Source organism: Trachemys scripta, chromosome 3, assembly GCF_013100865.1.
Source record: "Trachemys scripta elegans isolate TJP31775 chromosome 3, CAS_Tse_1.0, whole genome shotgun sequence".
Lineage (NCBI taxonomy): Eukaryota > Metazoa > Chordata > Testudines > Emydidae > Trachemys > Trachemys scripta.
The window spans coordinates 157,747,587-157,765,721 of NC_048300.1; the positions used below are offsets into that span (position 1 = coordinate 157,747,587).

General features: G+C 40.9%; 1 protein-coding gene across 30 annotated transcripts in view; it reads left to right on the top strand.

Moving 5' to 3' along the window:
* Window positions 1–18,135, top strand: part of DST (dystonin) — a 539,328-nt gene that overhangs the window by 464,613 nt on the left and 56,580 nt on the right. For all 30 annotated transcript variants that reach the window (XM_034766279.1, XM_034766278.1, XM_034766280.1 and 27 more), the window contains 5 exons: window positions 874–1,115; window positions 2,258–2,464; window positions 7,682–7,801; window positions 7,971–8,078; window positions 11,794–12,012. In XM_034766279.1, coding sequence (XP_034622170.1) covers window positions 874–1,115; window positions 2,258–2,464; window positions 7,682–7,801; window positions 7,971–8,078; window positions 11,794–12,012 — 896 coding nt within the window. The remainder of the gene's footprint in view (window positions 1–873; window positions 1,116–2,257; window positions 2,465–7,681; window positions 7,802–7,970; window positions 8,079–11,793; window positions 12,013–18,135) is intronic.

An 18,135-nucleotide genomic window follows, 5' to 3' on the forward strand; every position in this document is an offset into this window, starting at 1 on the left:
GAGAGGCTGCATCCTCCAGATCAGAGCTAGTATTGCGGGAAAGGTTGCATTCCAATTGCACACAACATATCTGGTCTGCAGAGGAACATCTATCTAAATGTTCCAGTGCTCCAAGTATTTGAACTCTCAAAGACAGGAGGGAAAACCCTCCTCTGTTATCCAGTTAGAAGTTATATTACAGGGTAAAATCTAAATATATTGCAATAGGTCTATTACAGGAGTCTCTGTCTGCATTTTGACCTTTGGGCAGTGTGTGTGTGTCTAATGATTGATAATTAGACTGTATGGTTCAAAGAATAATTTGAATTATTCTTTGAACCATACAGTCTAATTATCAATTAATTATAATTTATAAATAAATTGTAAATTAATAATGTAAATACCACTTGGCATTTTGAAGCTCCATTCTTGCACTTTTATTGATACATTTCTTTACCTGTGTCAACCTGTATAAAAAATGAATGTAAATTTAAGGAGGTTTTTATATAGCCTGTGTTTGGGTAAAAAGTATGTAAATTTTAATATTTGCCTTTTAAAGAAAAAGAGAACAAGAAACAATTTTTATATCTCCAAAGAATAACACTAGAGTCGGGCCCAGTCCTCAAAGCTTGGGTCCAGATCTCCACTTGTCCAGAGTTTGGAGTGGTAAGAGAAAAAGCAACAGATCAGAGTTGGTGTAAATTGTCATAGCTCCGCTGGCTTCACTGAACAATTCACACCAGTCTCTGATCTGTCCCTGGGTCATGTTTGGGTCAATCTGCACATAAGAAACTAAAAATATATTAATTATTATTGATGGTTTTTGTTTTGTTTTGATTTTCTTTTCTTTTTTTGCATTCATTCATGTGAAATAACATCCCTTTGAAATTTTAGGTGATGAAGTTGTAATAATTCAAGATAAATTGGAAGGCATTAAAGCAAGGTACAAAGATATTACTAAATTGAGCTCTGATGTATCCAAGACTTTAGAGCAAGCTCTGCAGCTTGCAGGTCAACTGCAGTCCACTCACGAGGAACTCTGCATATGGCTTGACAAAGTGGAGGTGGAATTGCTTTCATATGATGCTCAGACCCCCAAGGGAGAAGAATTAAGCGATGTACAAGAAAGACAAAAAGTATGTTCTAAAAGCTGTAAACTGTATATATTGCTTTGTTATTTTTCATGTAAAGATGTGAACTAGTTAAGTAGGTTAGCTTCTATTTGGCTGGAGGATGTCTTGCAAATGATCATAATTTGGCACCAGATCAGCTCTCTGACTAGGAATAAAACAGTAAAGAATCACAATCTCTTTCTAGCAGTCACTGATGAGATTTGGCTGAGGTTTATTATTAGTGCAGCAGGAGAAGAGCTACATTTTGTTCTAGTTCAGTAAGCTACCAATCCCTGGGAAAACTCTTAAATTGTCAAACAAAGTTATTTTTGTTCTTTAGTTGTGTCACAGACACAAAAAAACAACACCTTAAAGTAGGAAAAGAGCCTGTATTTAAGATACAGTATTAATTTCAGACTAGTAACAGCTATTATTTGGAAAGAAACTGCATCCAAAGAAGTGAGGTTTTTACCCATGAAAGCTTATGCCCAAATAAATCTGTTGGTCTTTAAGGTGCCACCAGACTCCTTGTTGTTAGTGGAACACTAATAAAACCATTACATGAAATAGGTTACTAAATTGCTAAATAAATACACTTATTTTGGAAACCAGATTAAAAAATAACAGAAAATTAAAATATGGTTGCATGTGGGAATAAAAAGGTCATTTCTCACTGCACTTGTAATGATTTTGACTGATTGGCTTTAATTCAAATGTTCATTTAAAAATTCACTTGAATTTAGATAATATTTTGCTTTATTTCACACTTGATTTTACTTTGATGGTGAATTTGTTCCATAGAAAGATGGTTGCAAAGTGCAAAGAATATGTGTTTGCTTTCTTCTCTTTGTTTGCTTGATTAAAGACTGACAACTGTATTGAATTCCAGAGAATGACAGTCTACCATGCTGATTGGAGGAATATATTTCAGTTCTGTTCTGTGGAAACTTCCCTTCAGGAATCACCTGCCTTTCTGTCAAACAACTTAACAATAACAAAGGCTAATGTAACTGAGCTGAAAATAAGTGTGCCAATTTATCCCATTTGTTCGCCTGTAAAATGTTCCAGTTCTTGCTTCTTAGAGTAGACAGAAGAATAAAAATATGTGCAAGCTGTGTATGTTTGGCTCTTATGCTGGCATGTTTACTTTAAATGGCCTTTTTCAGGAGTTGAAAAAAGAAGCAAAGAACAACAAAGGCTTATTGGACACCCTCAATGAAGTCAGCAGTGCCTTGCTGGAATTGGTGCCATGGAGGGCAAGAGAGGGGTTAGACAAAATGGTGACTGAGGACAATGAGCGGTACAGATTAGTGAGCGACACGCTAACTCAGAAGGTGGAGGAGATTGATGCTGCCATTCTAAGATCACAGAAGGTACTAAACAGCTGTTTTTGTTCTTTAGCCAATAAAATGTTTGCCTCCAGAAATCTGTACCTGAACAAAGGTTGTTTGTTAACAATATTGCCATACATTTGATATGCTTGAGCAACTAAAGGTCTGTTTGAATAGAATGTGACTGCACTGTTCAGACACAAGTGCCAGAGCAAAACTAATCTGTACATTGTTGTAGCCATCTGCCTCATTGTTAACACAAACCTTAGAGTTCAGTCTTGTAGCCAAAATCAGTGGGAGTACGAACCTGTGGGGACCTCAGTGGAAGTTTTGTCTGAGTGAGGACTACAGGCTCAGTCAGGCCCTGTATCATTTACATTTTATGCTGTAATACATACAATATGGCCCAGATCCTCCGCTTGTTTAAATAGGTGCAGCTCCTCTAAAGTCCATTTATACCAGCTAAGGATCTGGCCTTATGCTTTTGTATTTTCTGCAGCTAACATGTTGGACCAACTTATTTTAAACTGCACTCAAGGACTGAGTTAATGGTGTAATTTGCATGCAGCTGCAAGAAATAAGTTGTGAATATATGTGTTTGTTTCTAAAGTTTGCTTAGAAAATAATTGGGTGATTTTTTAGAATTGGCACTTGCATTTCATAGATGTAAATCTGTGTGGTCTCACATCTAGCTACCTGATGATAAGAGAAAAGCGGAGCTGTAAATTCTCCAATTTCGGCGTGAAGTTAATTTTACAAACACAAAAATATGAATGGAAATTTTTTCCAATGCCCATAACACCAACAAACAGAATTGGCTTCAGCCAAGCTGAAGTATATATGGCATAGTTTCAGAACTTTGTGGAAACTGACTGTAAGAGGATTGGTGATAATCCTAAGGTTATAAGTAATTTATAAATATTCTATCTTTTATGGCATTCACTCTGAATATTTATCTTATCTCAGCAGACACCTTTATAAAATTGCGGGCTGGATCCCCAGGGGCATGTGACCCGGGTGTATATGTGGGTTTCTACCAACTTTCTCCCCCACACTTATTGTAGGGAGTAGTCAGGGACCAAACCAGCCCCTGGCACAATTTAGACAGCTTCAGGGCTGCTTTCATTTGCACTAGTGGATAATAGTTCCAAAGGGCTGCTCCACCAGACAGCATCATGAGGACACATTGCACTCCAATCGTGATCCCTCCTCTCCTACCACACCCAGACCACCTCAGACTTCTCCTATGTTGGGGAAGCCAGAAGGGGCTGGTGCCAGGCTAGGTATGGTAAACTCCAGGAGCTACGTATGAGGAAGGAGCCAACCTCCTGCTCAGGGGTGTTACAACAGGCAACCACCTGAAGTGTTATTTGGGCAGAGATGTTGAGGAGGGATGAATGTAGTCATAATTTAACAGTGCTGCAAATACTTAGAGGTTTTGCAGAGGGTCAAAGGCAGCAAGAACACGTGAGCTAGAGCATAGGTGCCAACTACAGGGGTGCTCTGGGGGTCAAGCACCTGCAGAAAAAAAATAGGGGATGCTCAGTACCCACCAGCCACAGCTGTTCAGCGGGGTCGTAGATCAGCTTGGGGGAGAAGGCAGAGCAGGGGCGGGAAGATTTAGGGTGAGGGTAGGGCCTCAGGAAAAGAGGTGGAGTAGGGGCGGTGTCTTGGGTAAGAGCGGGGATGGAGCTCCCACTGGGAAAAAAATCAGCGCCTGTGGGCTAGCGGGTAAGGAGGCACTGGTGTGGAGTTAGAGTGGACATTTTTGGTCACTGAAAAAAGAGCAAGGCGTGGGTAGAGAGCAGCTCAAAGATGTGAAAGAAGAGTCCTGATGTGAATGTCAGATTGGAGATTAATTCTTGTAACTAACTGGTCCAAAATGATCCCAGGTGTAACGCCACAGAAGTCTATGGAATTACTCCAGATATCATTTCAACTCCCAATATTGAAGCTATTTGAGTCAAGTTCTACCCTTGTTCCCTGGGAGTTCTGTGTAGAAATAAAATATAAAATTGCCCATTATGTTTGCATTCTATGGGTCCATTCTGCTACTCTAGTTCTGCCAAAGAGGAAGCTTTACAGAGTGTTAACAAAGGAATTCTTAATTATTCATCACATTAACAAGTCGTCCTTTTCTGATCAAACAAAACAGGAAATAATGTGCATCAGGAATATTAATTTGATGGTATCAAAATGATGAATTCTGACTTGGCCAAGGTAATTTAAAGCTCATAATTTACTCTGTCCTCCATAATGGAAATAAAATGCCATTGTGAAATCCTGATACAAGCAGTACCATTTTTTCAGTGTTCATTCTTTAACATACTATACATACTATACTCACCTAGAAACTCAACCTGAAAGAGCCATTTAATAACACCTTTGGAATGGAGGTTGTTCGTAACTTTGAAATGTTCATAGCAGAACAAAACGTTATGGTTATTCTTTCAAAAGTTTTCAACTGAACATTGACTTAGTACTGCTCTGAAACTTTGCTATGCAGAAGAAAAATGCTGCATTTAACCATCTTAATTTAAATGAAACAAGCACAGTTTCCTTACTTTCTCAAATCTTTTTTTTTAAATTTCCCTTTATTTTTTTAGTAGTTTGCGTTTAACATAGTACTGAACTGTATTTGCTTCTTCTTTTTTTGTCTCTGCTGCTGCCTGATTGCGTACTTCCGGTTCCAAATGAGACGCGTCATTGACCAGTCAGTTTGTAACTCTGGTGTTCGTAACTCTGAGGTTCTTCTGTAGTTGTGTCACAGCATTCAGGCATTCCATTACCATGTTTGCATCATGACCTTCTTCAATTGGGCATTTATTCAATATTACGACATACCCATGGCAATGCAACAACAAAAAGAAACATTTCAAGTAATTTGTAGTTCTCTATAAGTCTATTCACTGTCATCTGCCCTTCTTCTGACCCCCTTTTAGAGGAAACAAAGCAGCCTTGTTATGTTTGCTTAGCATATCCTGAGATGCCTTGCACAGCATGTCAGACAGTGTGAGACACACACCTGTGATAGCATTGAGACCCCTGCAGAGTAAGATGAGCTTTAATCCGATGGGTGGACTTCAGAAGAACTGGGCCCAAAGAGCCACATGCAGCTCTAGAACCATGGTGTGAATACCACTGGTGTAGTACACTAGTTTGGCAGTAGTATCATAATGCAGACTGAATGAGATTATATTTTTCTGTAAAGTAGTTGCAAAATTTAGGACAAACTTACCTTCTATCACTATAAATGAGAGATGACATCTAGTGGAAAAATGTTTGTGCTCTGTTTCGTATAACAAATGGATTAAAATAAGGATGATAAAGACTGACTCATAAGGGAAAAATAAATTTCCGGCCTATCCATGCATAATTACGCACTAAGACACGACAGACTTAGTGGTTAAAGTACACCTCGGGTACATTGGAGGCGCACGGCAATGGTGGGTCTGCAGCTACAAACTTGTAAACTGTGGGCTTTGTCAAGCTAAATCGGTGTGGTCAGTGCTGGAATAGGGAACCTACAAGGAAATCTTACAATGCACATGACAGATTATGACACAGTACCTTTTCATTGATTTTCAAAAGAGCGCAGGGAAAGAATGTCCAGTGCTCAATACCCACAACTGGAGATGGATTTTCAGAAGAATTCAGCTGTCATTTAGGGTCTGGCTGCCCTGGAGCACAAAGGTGTAAATTCCAGCTCAAGGAGACATACCTCCACTAGCTCTGACTGAGATAGCACACTAAAAATAGAAGTGTTGCTGCTGCAATGTGAGTGAGGGGAGGGGCTAGCACAGGGATCGGTAACCTTTGGCACGCGGCCCGCTGGGTAAGCCCCTGGCGGGCCAGGCCGGTTTGTTTACGTGCCACGTCCGCAGGTTCGGCCAATTGCGGCTCCCACTGGCTGTAGTTTGCCGCTCCAGGCCAATGGGGACTGCGGGAAGCGGCGCAGGCCGAGGGATGTGCTGGCCACCACTTCCCGCAGCCCCCATTGGCCTGGAGCAGCGACCCGTGGCCAGTGGGAGCTGCAATTGGCCGAACCTGCGGACGTGGCAGGTAAACAAACTGGCTCAGTCCGCCAGGGGGCTTACCCTGGTGGGCCACATGCCAAAGGTTGCCAATCCCTGGGCTATCATGTATCAATGGTCTCAGACAGGATCGTTCTCAGGGTGGCTAGCCCATCCTGTCCTTGCACCACTACAACTACACTTCTGTTTTTAGAGCACCAGTTCAATCAGCGCTAGTATGGGTATGCCCCCTCATCTTCCAGTGCTAGTGTTGACATACTCAACATCACCTAAATATGAGCCAGATTTTCAAAACTGCTCAGCGCCCACCAGCTTCTACTGTGACATTTGTGGACAGATTTTCAAAACAATTCAGCATCCAACATGTTGCTTCTCCTTGGCTTCACCTCAAAAATACCCCTAAAACTGTAGTGTCCAAATGCATGTTTGCCCAGAGGGTCATATAGACATGGGTTGAATCTGAACTATGCTGTGTTCAATCTACTGTCCCCTTTCTATGGGTTTTAGGGCCCCTTATACCTCTTTTCCTGGTTCATTGCTCCTTTCTGCACAATGTAACAGAACATCGCCTCCTACTCAGAAATGCTTTGAGATATTTTTTTAAAACATCAAAGTATTAACTAATTCTAATGGAAAGTCAATTCTTCAGGAACAGAGCAGGCTGTGCCCAAATTCAAAAAGAGTATTTTCTCACTTAATCCACCAGTTTTGCATTGACTTCAGTGGGGCCAGGATTTCAACCTTATTGCACTAATGCTTCTAGGTCTCATTAAACTTCTTAATATCATAAGATTATATTGATTTGTCTCCAGATAATTACAATAAAAACATTTTAAAACAGATGGAAAAAACAAATGAAAGTTAGGGTCATCACTAACAAGGAAAAGTAATATTCAGTGAAAAATTCTACATGTACTACATTCTCTTTGATCTTCCACTGTTGTCTGATAGAGATTTGCAAGTTTGAGGAAAGTACATTATGCCTCTCTTATTTTGCTGCTGCTTTTTCATGCTTATGAATTAAGCTGATTTTATTAAAGCTCTCAGTACCATTTTGAGCTCTATAGTTCACATATATGTGAAATTGTATAGAAATGGACTATTATCTTTTTAACAATTCAGCATTTGCATTTTTTTTAAATGTGGCTTTTTAACTACCTAAAGACAATCAATTCAAGCTTCATAATATAAAACTGCTGAACTAATTCATGTCTCCTTTATTTAGTTTGATCAAGCAGCTGATGCAGAATTAGCCTGGATTGCAGAAACAGAAAAAAAATTGATGTCTCTGGGTGATATTAGGCTTGAGCAAGACCAGACCGCTGCTCAGCTACAAGTTCAAAAGGTAAAGAAATGCATTTCCAACTGTCATGTTAATTATTGGCCAGTGCTTTCTTAGTCTAGAAAATGTACTAGCATGATTTAATTTTCAGTCCATCATAATGCACTTCGAAAATAGTTTTTGCTTCATGTACTCAACCTTTATTGCTGACCGGTATTTATTGTGTCACAAGGCATTTACCATGGAGATTTTGAGGCACAAGGATGCTATAGATGAACTTGTTGAAACTGGGGATGAGATTATGAACACATGCACTGAAGAGGAGAAACAGTCCATGAAGGTAAGGTACCATAACTCACAGCTGGCATGATGGCTTTGAATCTCTGCATTTACAGAGCCACTCCCACAGGATCGTCTTTCTTTTTCGACTATTATTGATCAGGCAAGTTCATCAGTTGTGAATAGGAGATCATTTGATCTGAGCAAACAATCATACAGGAAGGGATACTCTTGAGGCACAAATTCCCTTGAGACTTCTTTCCTTAGAAATGTTTAGCAAGTAAGCACTGAGTATTTACTTCATTGTCTTCCATTGATTTTTAGGCCTGATTTTGCCACCTTTACCCACCTTTGAGTATTATGTAAGACAATGTGACTATCTGGGTGATTAAGTATCAGTCAACATGAGTAAGTGTGGGCGGTGGGATAGCTCAGTGGTTTGAGCATTGGCCTGCTAAACCCAGGGTTGTGAGTTCAGTTCTTGAGGGGGCCACTTAGGGAGTTGGGGCAAAAATCAGTACTTGGTCCTGCTGGTGAAGGCAGGGGGCTGGACTCGATGACCTTTCAGGGTCCCTTCCAGTTCTATGATATAGGTATTGCTCCATATATTATAATTGGCCCCTTTATAATCCACAGCAATGCAGTAAAAGCCTGTTAGGAATCCTTTAACGGTGTTACTATTTATGAACAGCAGTCAGCATTACAGCTAAATCCAGATCCCACTGTTTGGCTTGTGTTGCTGGGTTAGACAATCAGGAGATGCGCCGAGGACAAGAAAGAGGAATCTTCCCTCAAGGGCTGTGAAGCCCTTGAGCCCACTGATTCAAAGCACACTGAATGAGAATCTTTCCATTGATTTTAGTGGGCTTTGGGTCAGGCCTCAAACAAGAGGTAGGAATAAATGGTCAGTTTTCACAGTGGAGAGAGGTGAACAGTAAGGTCCCCAAAGGATGTGTGCTGGGACTTGTGCTTTTCAACATGTTCATTAATGATCTGGAAAAGGGAGTGAACAGTGAAGTGGTGAAGTTTGCAGAGGAAATAAAAGTATTCACAATAGATAAGACCAAAGCAAAGTGTTACAGGGGGATCTCACAAAACTGGGTGACTGAGCAACAAAATGGCAGGTAAAATTCAACATTGATAAGTGCAAAGTAATGCACATTGGACAGAATAATCCCAACTACACACATATACATATCTATTAGCTTTTATCACTCAATAAAGAGATCTTGGAGTCACCATGGATAATTATCTGAAAATTTCAGCTCATTATGCAGCTGCAGTCAAAAGCCTAGGATGGTAGGAACTATTAGAAAAGTAACAGAAAATAAGAGAGAAAATATCATAATGCCACTATACACATCCATGGGGTGCAACATCTTGAATACTGTATCCAGTTCTGGTCACCCCATCTCAAAAAGTATATATTAGAACTGGAAAAGGTTCAGAGAAGGGCAACAAAGATGATCAAAGGTATAGAGCAGCAGAGAGACTAAAAAGATTAGAGTTGTTCAGTTTAGAAACAGATGAGTAAGAAAGGGATATGATACAGATATATAAAATCATAAAAAGTGTGAAAAAGGTGAACAGAGAAGTGTTATTTATCCTTTCCCACAATATAAAAACCTGGGGTCACTTGATGAAATTAATAGGCCTCAGATTTAATACCAGTAAGATGAAGTACTTTTTCACACAAGACACAACCTGTGATAGCCAAAAAAAGAACTAGAGAAGTTCATAGAGGATAGGCCCATCAATGGCCATTAGCCAAGATGGTCAGGAATGCAACCACATGTTCTGGGAGACCCCAAAAATCTGATTGCCAGAAGCTGGGAGGGGAATACATGGGTGGATCACTCCAACTGCCCTGTTTCTACTCTCCCCTGAAGCTCTGGTACTGGCCACTGTTGGAGGCAGGATACTGGCCTAGATGGACCATTGAACCCAGTGTGAAAATTCTTATGTTCTTATCTGTGGAGGCTATTTCAGCCAAGTGACTAAAAGAGCCTGACAGGGGGGTTTGTACCTTCTCTTATACGGAGCTGGGGATGGGAGGATCTGCATAGTGGTAGATTCTCCCAGCCTAAAGATACTCAGCTCCCTTTTTGCTGGACAGTGGTAAGCAAAGGGGAGCATGAGTGCTCACACCTTGCATGGTTCCCCCCACTTCTAATGCATCTCATCCTTGTGAAGCAGAAAACCATCTGTACAGTTGCATGGGGGATCTCTGCAGCTGGGGAAAAGAAGGCTGATTTGCCCCTAAAATAAATAAGGAATTCAGTTTACTTAAGTAAATGACTGTAGAAGTAAAAGAAGGTGATTTCATATGAGCTTTTGTTAAATATTTGTAATGTACTTAGTGAAAATTACCATTTATCTGTGCATTAGACTGTGTATTGTCCTCTGGATAGCATCTTTGTAACTTAATTTACATGCAAGACATAAACTCAGGATAGCTTGTTCGTCCAAAAAAAGACACACTATTTCACAATCAAGTTTATTTATATATTTATTTATTTTCAAGGCTCTTGTGTTCACTGTCACATATTATCTTTCACAAGAATGATAACGTGGACTGCTTTCCATGGGAGAAATGTATAGCTACTTGCTATCTTAATTTGTTTATTACCACTTGCATAAATATTAACCATTAGTTAATATAAGCTAAAATATAAAAGAAACATGTCACACTTTCTGCTGACTGTTTATAAGACCAACCATGCCAGCTGAGGCTGTTGCCTCATTAGGTCTTGTAAACAAAGGAGTTTTGTGACTGATCAGTAGCACTTTGATTTGAGAGTTCCAAGGAAAACTCAGGCTCTGCCAAGAGTCATGGTGATGATTCTGTAGATGACAATCTTCTCCCAGACTGAGCTGTACTTGTACCCCAGTACTATACTAGTAGTCGCTGTGCTACTACATCTTTTGGATAAGACTTAAAACCAAGGTCCTGACTACCTATAGTCACTTAAAGGTCATATGGCACTCTTCACCAGAACAGGGGTTTAACCCAGGTTTTCTGTTCAAATTTAAACTTCCAAGTTATAATCCGCCTATCTAAAATTTCACTTGTCGTTTCAGTTGCACAAGCTATCCTTCATATTGCCTTCTAAAGCTGCTGTGCAATGTTGCTGGTTCAGAGCAACTGCTATGTTTTACGCTAGAGGTGGCTGAATTTCAATGGAGGGTGAAAGATAACTATTTATTCAGGGCCCTTAGGAGGCTATGCAGAGGGAGGGAGTAAGGAACCTCCTTCCTCTTTGCATTGCCTGCATAAGGGCTGCTAGAATAACAGTCACAGCTATGACTCTAACTCCATTCCTCCCACGTGCCAGCCAGTGGGCTGGGTGGACATTCGGAGGAGAATATACTGCACTCCTGACAGGATGACACGGATTGTTTACCCCAGTGCTCCCCAGTGTTCCCTTCCCCTCGTGGTGGTTTGGCTCCAATGCAGGGCTGTGCCTAAAAGTCACAATCAAGCCCACAGTTTGTAAGTTGTTCTGGAGCCCTCTGAATGAAGCCTAGAAAAATACAAGACATCACTAAAAATGTGTTTGTCTTGAAAACAGTGTGTCAAAATCTGTGTAAATTGGATTAATTCTATTAACTTCAAGTACATTAGCACTACTAAGAGCAGAATTTGGGCTAGCTTTACTTAATGGTGGTGTAATAAATATAATAAGAAGCTTAGATACCTGGGTAATAGACATTGTGTAAATATCTAAGATTGAAAGAGAGATAAGTGCTGCTATTTCTTGCTAATTTTGTTTTAGAGAAAACTGGAAAGCCTCTTACAGAAATATGATATGGTCTGTCAAATGAATGCTGAGAGGAACCTCCAGCTGGAACGTGCTCAATCCCTGGTTAACCAGTTCTGGGAGACTTATGAAGAGCTTTGGCCGTGGTTAACCGAAATAGAAATGGTCATCTCGCAGCTTCCTGCTCCAGCTCTTGAATATGAAACTTTAAAGCAACAGCAAGAAGAGCATCGGGTAAGCACGCTGCTATTTTATAAAACAAAGCTTACACAAAGATCCCGTACATTGCAGCCTGCCTCCTTAGTACTGTCCAATTCTCAGATTCAAACGCATTTGATGCAGTTGTACACTGTTAAAAAAAAGTTATGTAAAATGATATTCCAAAATAAGTGCTCTTTATTTAAATCCTGTCACTGTTTGCCAAACTGCATATATAAACAAGGTTTTCTAGTAAAGGAAGTGAACACTAGAAACATGAAAGAGACTTGTAATTATAGCAGCAGATTTGGAATGTACAAAAGTTAAAGAGCTATGAAGTCAGTTTAAAAAGTTCACTTAGATGTCAGTGTTAGAACAAACTGAAAACATAAACAGATAAAAAACAGAATTGGGAAAGAATAGGCAAGGAACAAGATAAGAGAAATCTTGACTATCATAAGAACTAGAGTACCTGCTCTGAACCAAACTACCAGACTGATCCAATACAAGTAGAATCTCTCAGATGTTTTCTGAACTATGAGAATACTGTGGTCTAAATGGGTTTAGTAAGCAAATTGTATGTTCAGGGGGCTCACTTTGAAGATGTCTACTCAAAATGAGTAGATTTCTCATAACATTGCAGAATACTTGGAAGTCATTTTTATTTGTTCCTTTATTTCAGATTAATAATGCCTATCAGTAGTTTAGTATATATATAATATTATGGAGATATGCAAAAATTTGTCTTTTTGTTGATGTTATTCCTTTGGAGAGCTAATCTTATGTTTTTTATGAGCCAAGGAGATAAGACAACTAGATTTTCCAGTATTACAGACAGAGAGGGCCAAGCATACAGCACTTTGGTTCCAGTGCATAATGTACGTGATTTCTAATATATAAAATATTTTTAGACATTTGCTATTACACTGAATGTAGGACTCAAGTGTGGATAATAAAATCACAAAATAAATGCTACATATTAGTTTAGTGAGCTGAATATGATCTTGCCTACAGACAAGATTATTTGCATTTGGTATAGAATATATCATTTTTTGTACATTAACTATTCAATGGTCATATTATATTCCTCGGTGCACTGATTTTACAGTGGATAAATATACTTAGCTCCATAGATTTAAAATTTTAGCGACTCACTTGTCTTGTTTTCTCTCAGACTTTAATGCAAATGCACAGTTCAGATATATTGGTTGATGTACAGTGGCTTCACCCAATTGCCTTCAAACTATGTGTATTGTCCACCAGAGACAAACATTTTCCATTAAGAGATTAAGACTGGGTATATTACATCATCTTTGCAAAACATGTTCCTTAATTACAAGCCTAATCTTGCTCACTTTTCTCACGCAATTAGGCCCATTGACTTCAATCATTCTGCTTGCACGAGGCCCGACATTTGTATTTTTACTAGATCATGCCATTAGCTGAATATTTGTTTGTTTAGCAGAAGACTAATGTTATATGAGTTTTTAATGAATAATGGATCTAAACTGAAATACTGATTTTCTGGAATTGTTTCCAAAATAGTTTGCCATGAGAAAGACCTTCTAAATCAGGGGTAGGCAACCTATGGCGCGAGTGCCAAAGTCGGCACGCAAGCTGATTTTCAGTGGCACTCACACTGCCCGGGTCCTGGCCACCGGTCCGGGGGGCTCAGTATTTTAATTTAATTTTAAATTACGCTTCTTAAACATTTTAAAAACCTTATTTACTTTACATACAACAATAGTTCAGTTATATATTATAGACTTATAGAAAGAGACCTTTAAAACGTTAAAATGTATTACTAACACTTAAATTAGAGTGAATAAAGACTCGCCACACCACTTCTGAAAGGTTGCCGACCCCTGTTCTAAATCAGATCTAGCCCTATTTTATTTCTTTTTTAAAGTTTTAAATGTTAATACAGTGAACTGTATTTTTTTATGTTATAGTTAAATAGTATTTGTTTTAGTATATCTAGAGTCATTTACTTCATTTAGTTAATCCTATTTTAATAACACAGTAAATCAGTCTGGGTGAAATTTATCCCTGAACAGAGAGACACCTCAGTATCTGTTCACCATTTAAATAGAACTTAAGTGGATGCATGGACCTTACGCTGTTCTAATGCCTAGGGGTAAACTTCCCCTATGAGTATACAAAACCCAAATATCTGAAATTTTGTAAAACCCTTTTCTCCATTTTTATGACTATAGCATACCCACTTATTTACTGCTTTATATCCTTTTTCTACCACAGCAGCTTGTTATAAAGGATAGGAATGCAACATATAGTCACTACTGATCTGGAGAGACAAGGTGGGTGAGATAATAAAGATTTGCCTCACCCACCTTGCCTCTTTAATATCTTGGGACCAACGTGGCTACAATGCTGATCTGGAGTCAGTTTTATGGAATGATTAGGTTTGAGACAATTGGTCTCTTTGCTTGTCAGTTACTTAGAATCCAGTAACAGACAAAACCAAAAGTGTTCTCTGTAGATAGTCATCCAGAAGTTCAGACTTTACTGAACTATCTGAACCTTTGAGGACCCCAATCATGTCGAGCAATCCTCCTTCTCCAGGTCCCACATTATTTGCCTCCCCTACATAAGCTTTGACTTTCATTGCTACATCGTTATTTTGGGGAAGAGACTGTTTGTCTCTACCCCACCCAAGGTCTCATTCTTTTTCAAGGGGGAGCAGATGAGGTACAATTCGGGATTAAGAACTCCTCTGCTGAAGGGGAGGAGATTTATTTGCAGCATGATCCAGCTACCACTTCGTTGGGTCCTCACAATGCATTTTAAAATGTAAAAGAAAGCTTGGAATAGGAACAGTGTTTTTGCTTGTTCCTGGCTTTCTGTCAGGGACCAGCCTGCAGCCAAGCCAGTCTCCTGGCAACCCAGTGAGTGAAGCTGGCCCTGATGGAAGCTGTCTGTTTGTCCGCGCTACCTGATAGATGCAGGAATCTGCAGGCTGATACTTACGCTCAATAGCAGCAGCAGTCTAGTGGCTGCTTGCGTTCCTAGCCCACAGCTGCACATGGTCCTGTACCTTCCTCTACTGTCTCTAGTCTTGCTCCTGCCTCTGCCCCAGCCTGTACCTGCTCTAGCTCCAGCCACCAGCTCCTTCCTGATCTCTGACTGCTGTCTCAGACTCTTTGCTTCACCCTGTGACTGTGACTCTGGCTAGCCGTTCAGCTTAGGCTTTGGTTTCTGACTTCTGGTTCTGACTGTGACTCCAGTTAACCCTTCGGCTTAGGCTTTGGTCTCTGATGCCTAGCTATAACCTTGAACTTCAGTCCTGGACTTCCCCCATCTGGATTCAGCTCTGTCTGGTAGGCCGGACTCTTGCTTCAGCCACTTGGCTAGATCACCCACGACTCAGTTGCTGACACTTTGAGCAGCCCAAAAGATTGAACGAGGGTGGGTAAGCAGCAGTACTGCCCTTCAGATGGATTCCAAAGAGGCAACTATGCTCCTGCTGGACACTGTGGGGTTCCTGCAGATCCTAGAGGCCCAGGTTATGGTTTTGTAGGTACACGCTGTAGACCTACAGGCTCAAATCTTCCCGCCCATAGCTGCTGCCCTAGCTTCTAGAAACCGGAGATTCCAATGCTGGATAAATTTGATGGGGACCGTAACAAGTTCTGTAGTTTCATGAATCAATGCGAGCTCCTGTTCATGCTATGGCCCCAGTCATTTTCTACTGACTGGACCTGAGTAGGACTTATTATTAGTCTGCTAACTGGGGAGGTTCAGTGTCTTCCCTCCTGGAGACTTCTAGCCCCCTGCTGGGGTAGTTTGAAGAGTTTGTTAGAGCTGTGGCAGTTGTAGTTGATGATCTGGATTGCATGGAGTCCACCAAGAATGCACTTAGAGGAAACAGGTCAGTTGCCAAGTTTTCCATAGAGTTCCATTGCCTGGCAGTAGACACTAAATGGAATGAGGTGATGTAGCACTACCATTTCTGATATGCCATAAGCAAGGAAATCAAGGACAAGCTGGCCTTTGTGGAGTAGCCACCTGACTTGGATGCCTCGGTCAAGTTGTGTACCAGTATTAATGATTGCCTGACTGAACACCTCTTGGAGAGAGAGTCAAGTTCCCGATCCCCTTCCATGTTCTCATCACAGGGGCCCAGGAAGATCAGCTGGGTTCAGCCTTGCCTCTCTGATGCAGAGAAGGGCTGGTGCTGTGCTTCAGATCTACACCTGTATTGTGGAGAATTTGGACACTAAGCCTTGGGACGTCCTGCAAAGAACTGAGCCGACCAGAAGAATCTGGAATATCTTTTCGAAGTGCTTGTAACCTTAACCAGCAACAGAGCAGCAGATCACTTTTCTTTTCCAGATTTGATTTTGTCATCATGTACCACCCTGTATCATGGAATGGGAAGGCAGATATCCTATCCCACAAACACATACTTGCCGAGTCAGGCACTGCTCCCTTGGCTACCATTGTACACCTGTCAAATTTGACTCACGGGACAGCAAACAGGATTGGATGTTCCTCATCCCATCCCTGTTTCCCCTTGACCCAAGCTACTAAGGTCTGTCAGACCCTAGATGCTTCTAACGTTCTGCCCAGCTCATGGTTTCATTTGAAGGATGGGCTGCTTTATCGTGGAAGGTGCTGTTATATCCCAGAGGACCAGCCCAGACTTGAGGTATTAACGATGTGTCACAGTATGCCAATTGCCTGCCATATTGTCTGCTTCAAAACCCAAGACCTAAGTGTTATTGAATTTCTGGTGGCCAACATTGAGTACTGGTATTAAGAGGTACGTTAATTCCTGTGATCTGTGCTGTTGAAGCAAGTGCCTATGTGCAGAATCACTTGTCCTCCTTCAGCCTTTGCCTACCCCATCTCAACCCTGGTCCTTGGTATCCTTGGACTTCATCATAGGCTTGCACCATCATCCTTGTCACAATTGATGTCCTCATTAAAATCGTGCACTTTATTTCCATTCACTCTCTCTCTCAACTGCCCAGGAAATGGCCCACCTTTTTCTTTTTCTAGATCATGTTGTTTTGGCTCCATGAGCTGCCAACAATAGTCCGAGATCAATTCATTTCCCATTTTTTGGTGCAAACTCTTAAGAATGAAATTGCTTACCTCCTCACCTTATCTGCCACAGACCAACGGGCAGACAGAATAAATGAAACAGGTCCTCAAGCAATACCTCCATTGCTTTCTCAATTATCGTCAAGATGACTGGGTCATCCTTCTGCCATGTGCAGAATTTGCATACAACAACTCCACTCATGCATCCACCTGAGAGAGCCAATTCTGTGCAAACTGCGGTTTTCATGCTCAACTTCATTCAGTTGCACCTCCAGACTCCCAAGTCCCTACCACAGCAGATCTAGTTGCCCACCTTCACTGGGAGCTTATTGAATCTTTGAAGCTTCCAAGGAGGCATACAAATATCATGCTAATCCAAAAATGCCAAGTCACACCAACCCTGTCTGTAGGAGATACGGTCTGGTTGTCCTCCAAACATCTAAAATCCACCCGTTCCCAAGCAATTAGGACCATCAATACGTAGGCCCACTTAATGTTATGAAACAAATTAACCCCGTAGTGTTTAGGGAATGCTGGAATATTTGAAGGTCCGCTGGAATATTTGAAGGTCCGCTGGAATATTTGAAGGTTTAGGGAAAGCTGGAATATTTGAAGGTCTACATTCTATGTGTCTCTTCTGACACCGTACATGGAGAATCCCTTTCATGGCTACTCTACTCTACCACCACCTCCCATCAATATCCAGGGACAAGAGGAATAGGAGGTCTGGGAAATTCTAGTCTCCAAATGAGTTTGAAGCAAACTCTATTATCTGGTGGACTGGGAGGGCTATGGACTGGAAGAGCAATTGTGGGAGCTGGTAGAAAATTGGTGATCCGGAAGTATGCCCTGAAACTAGTCCTACGGTCTGTGTGAAGTATGCCCTGAAACTAGTCCTACGGTCTGAAGTGGGGGGACTGTCAAGAACCAGCTGCAGCAGAACCAATCTCCTGGCAACCCAATGAGTGCAGCTGGCCCTGATACAAGCTATCTGATTGACTGTGCCACCTGATTGGCTGCAGGAATCTGCAGGCTGAGACTTAAGCTCAGTAGCAGTTGCAATCCAGTGGCTGCTCAACACATTCCTAGCCT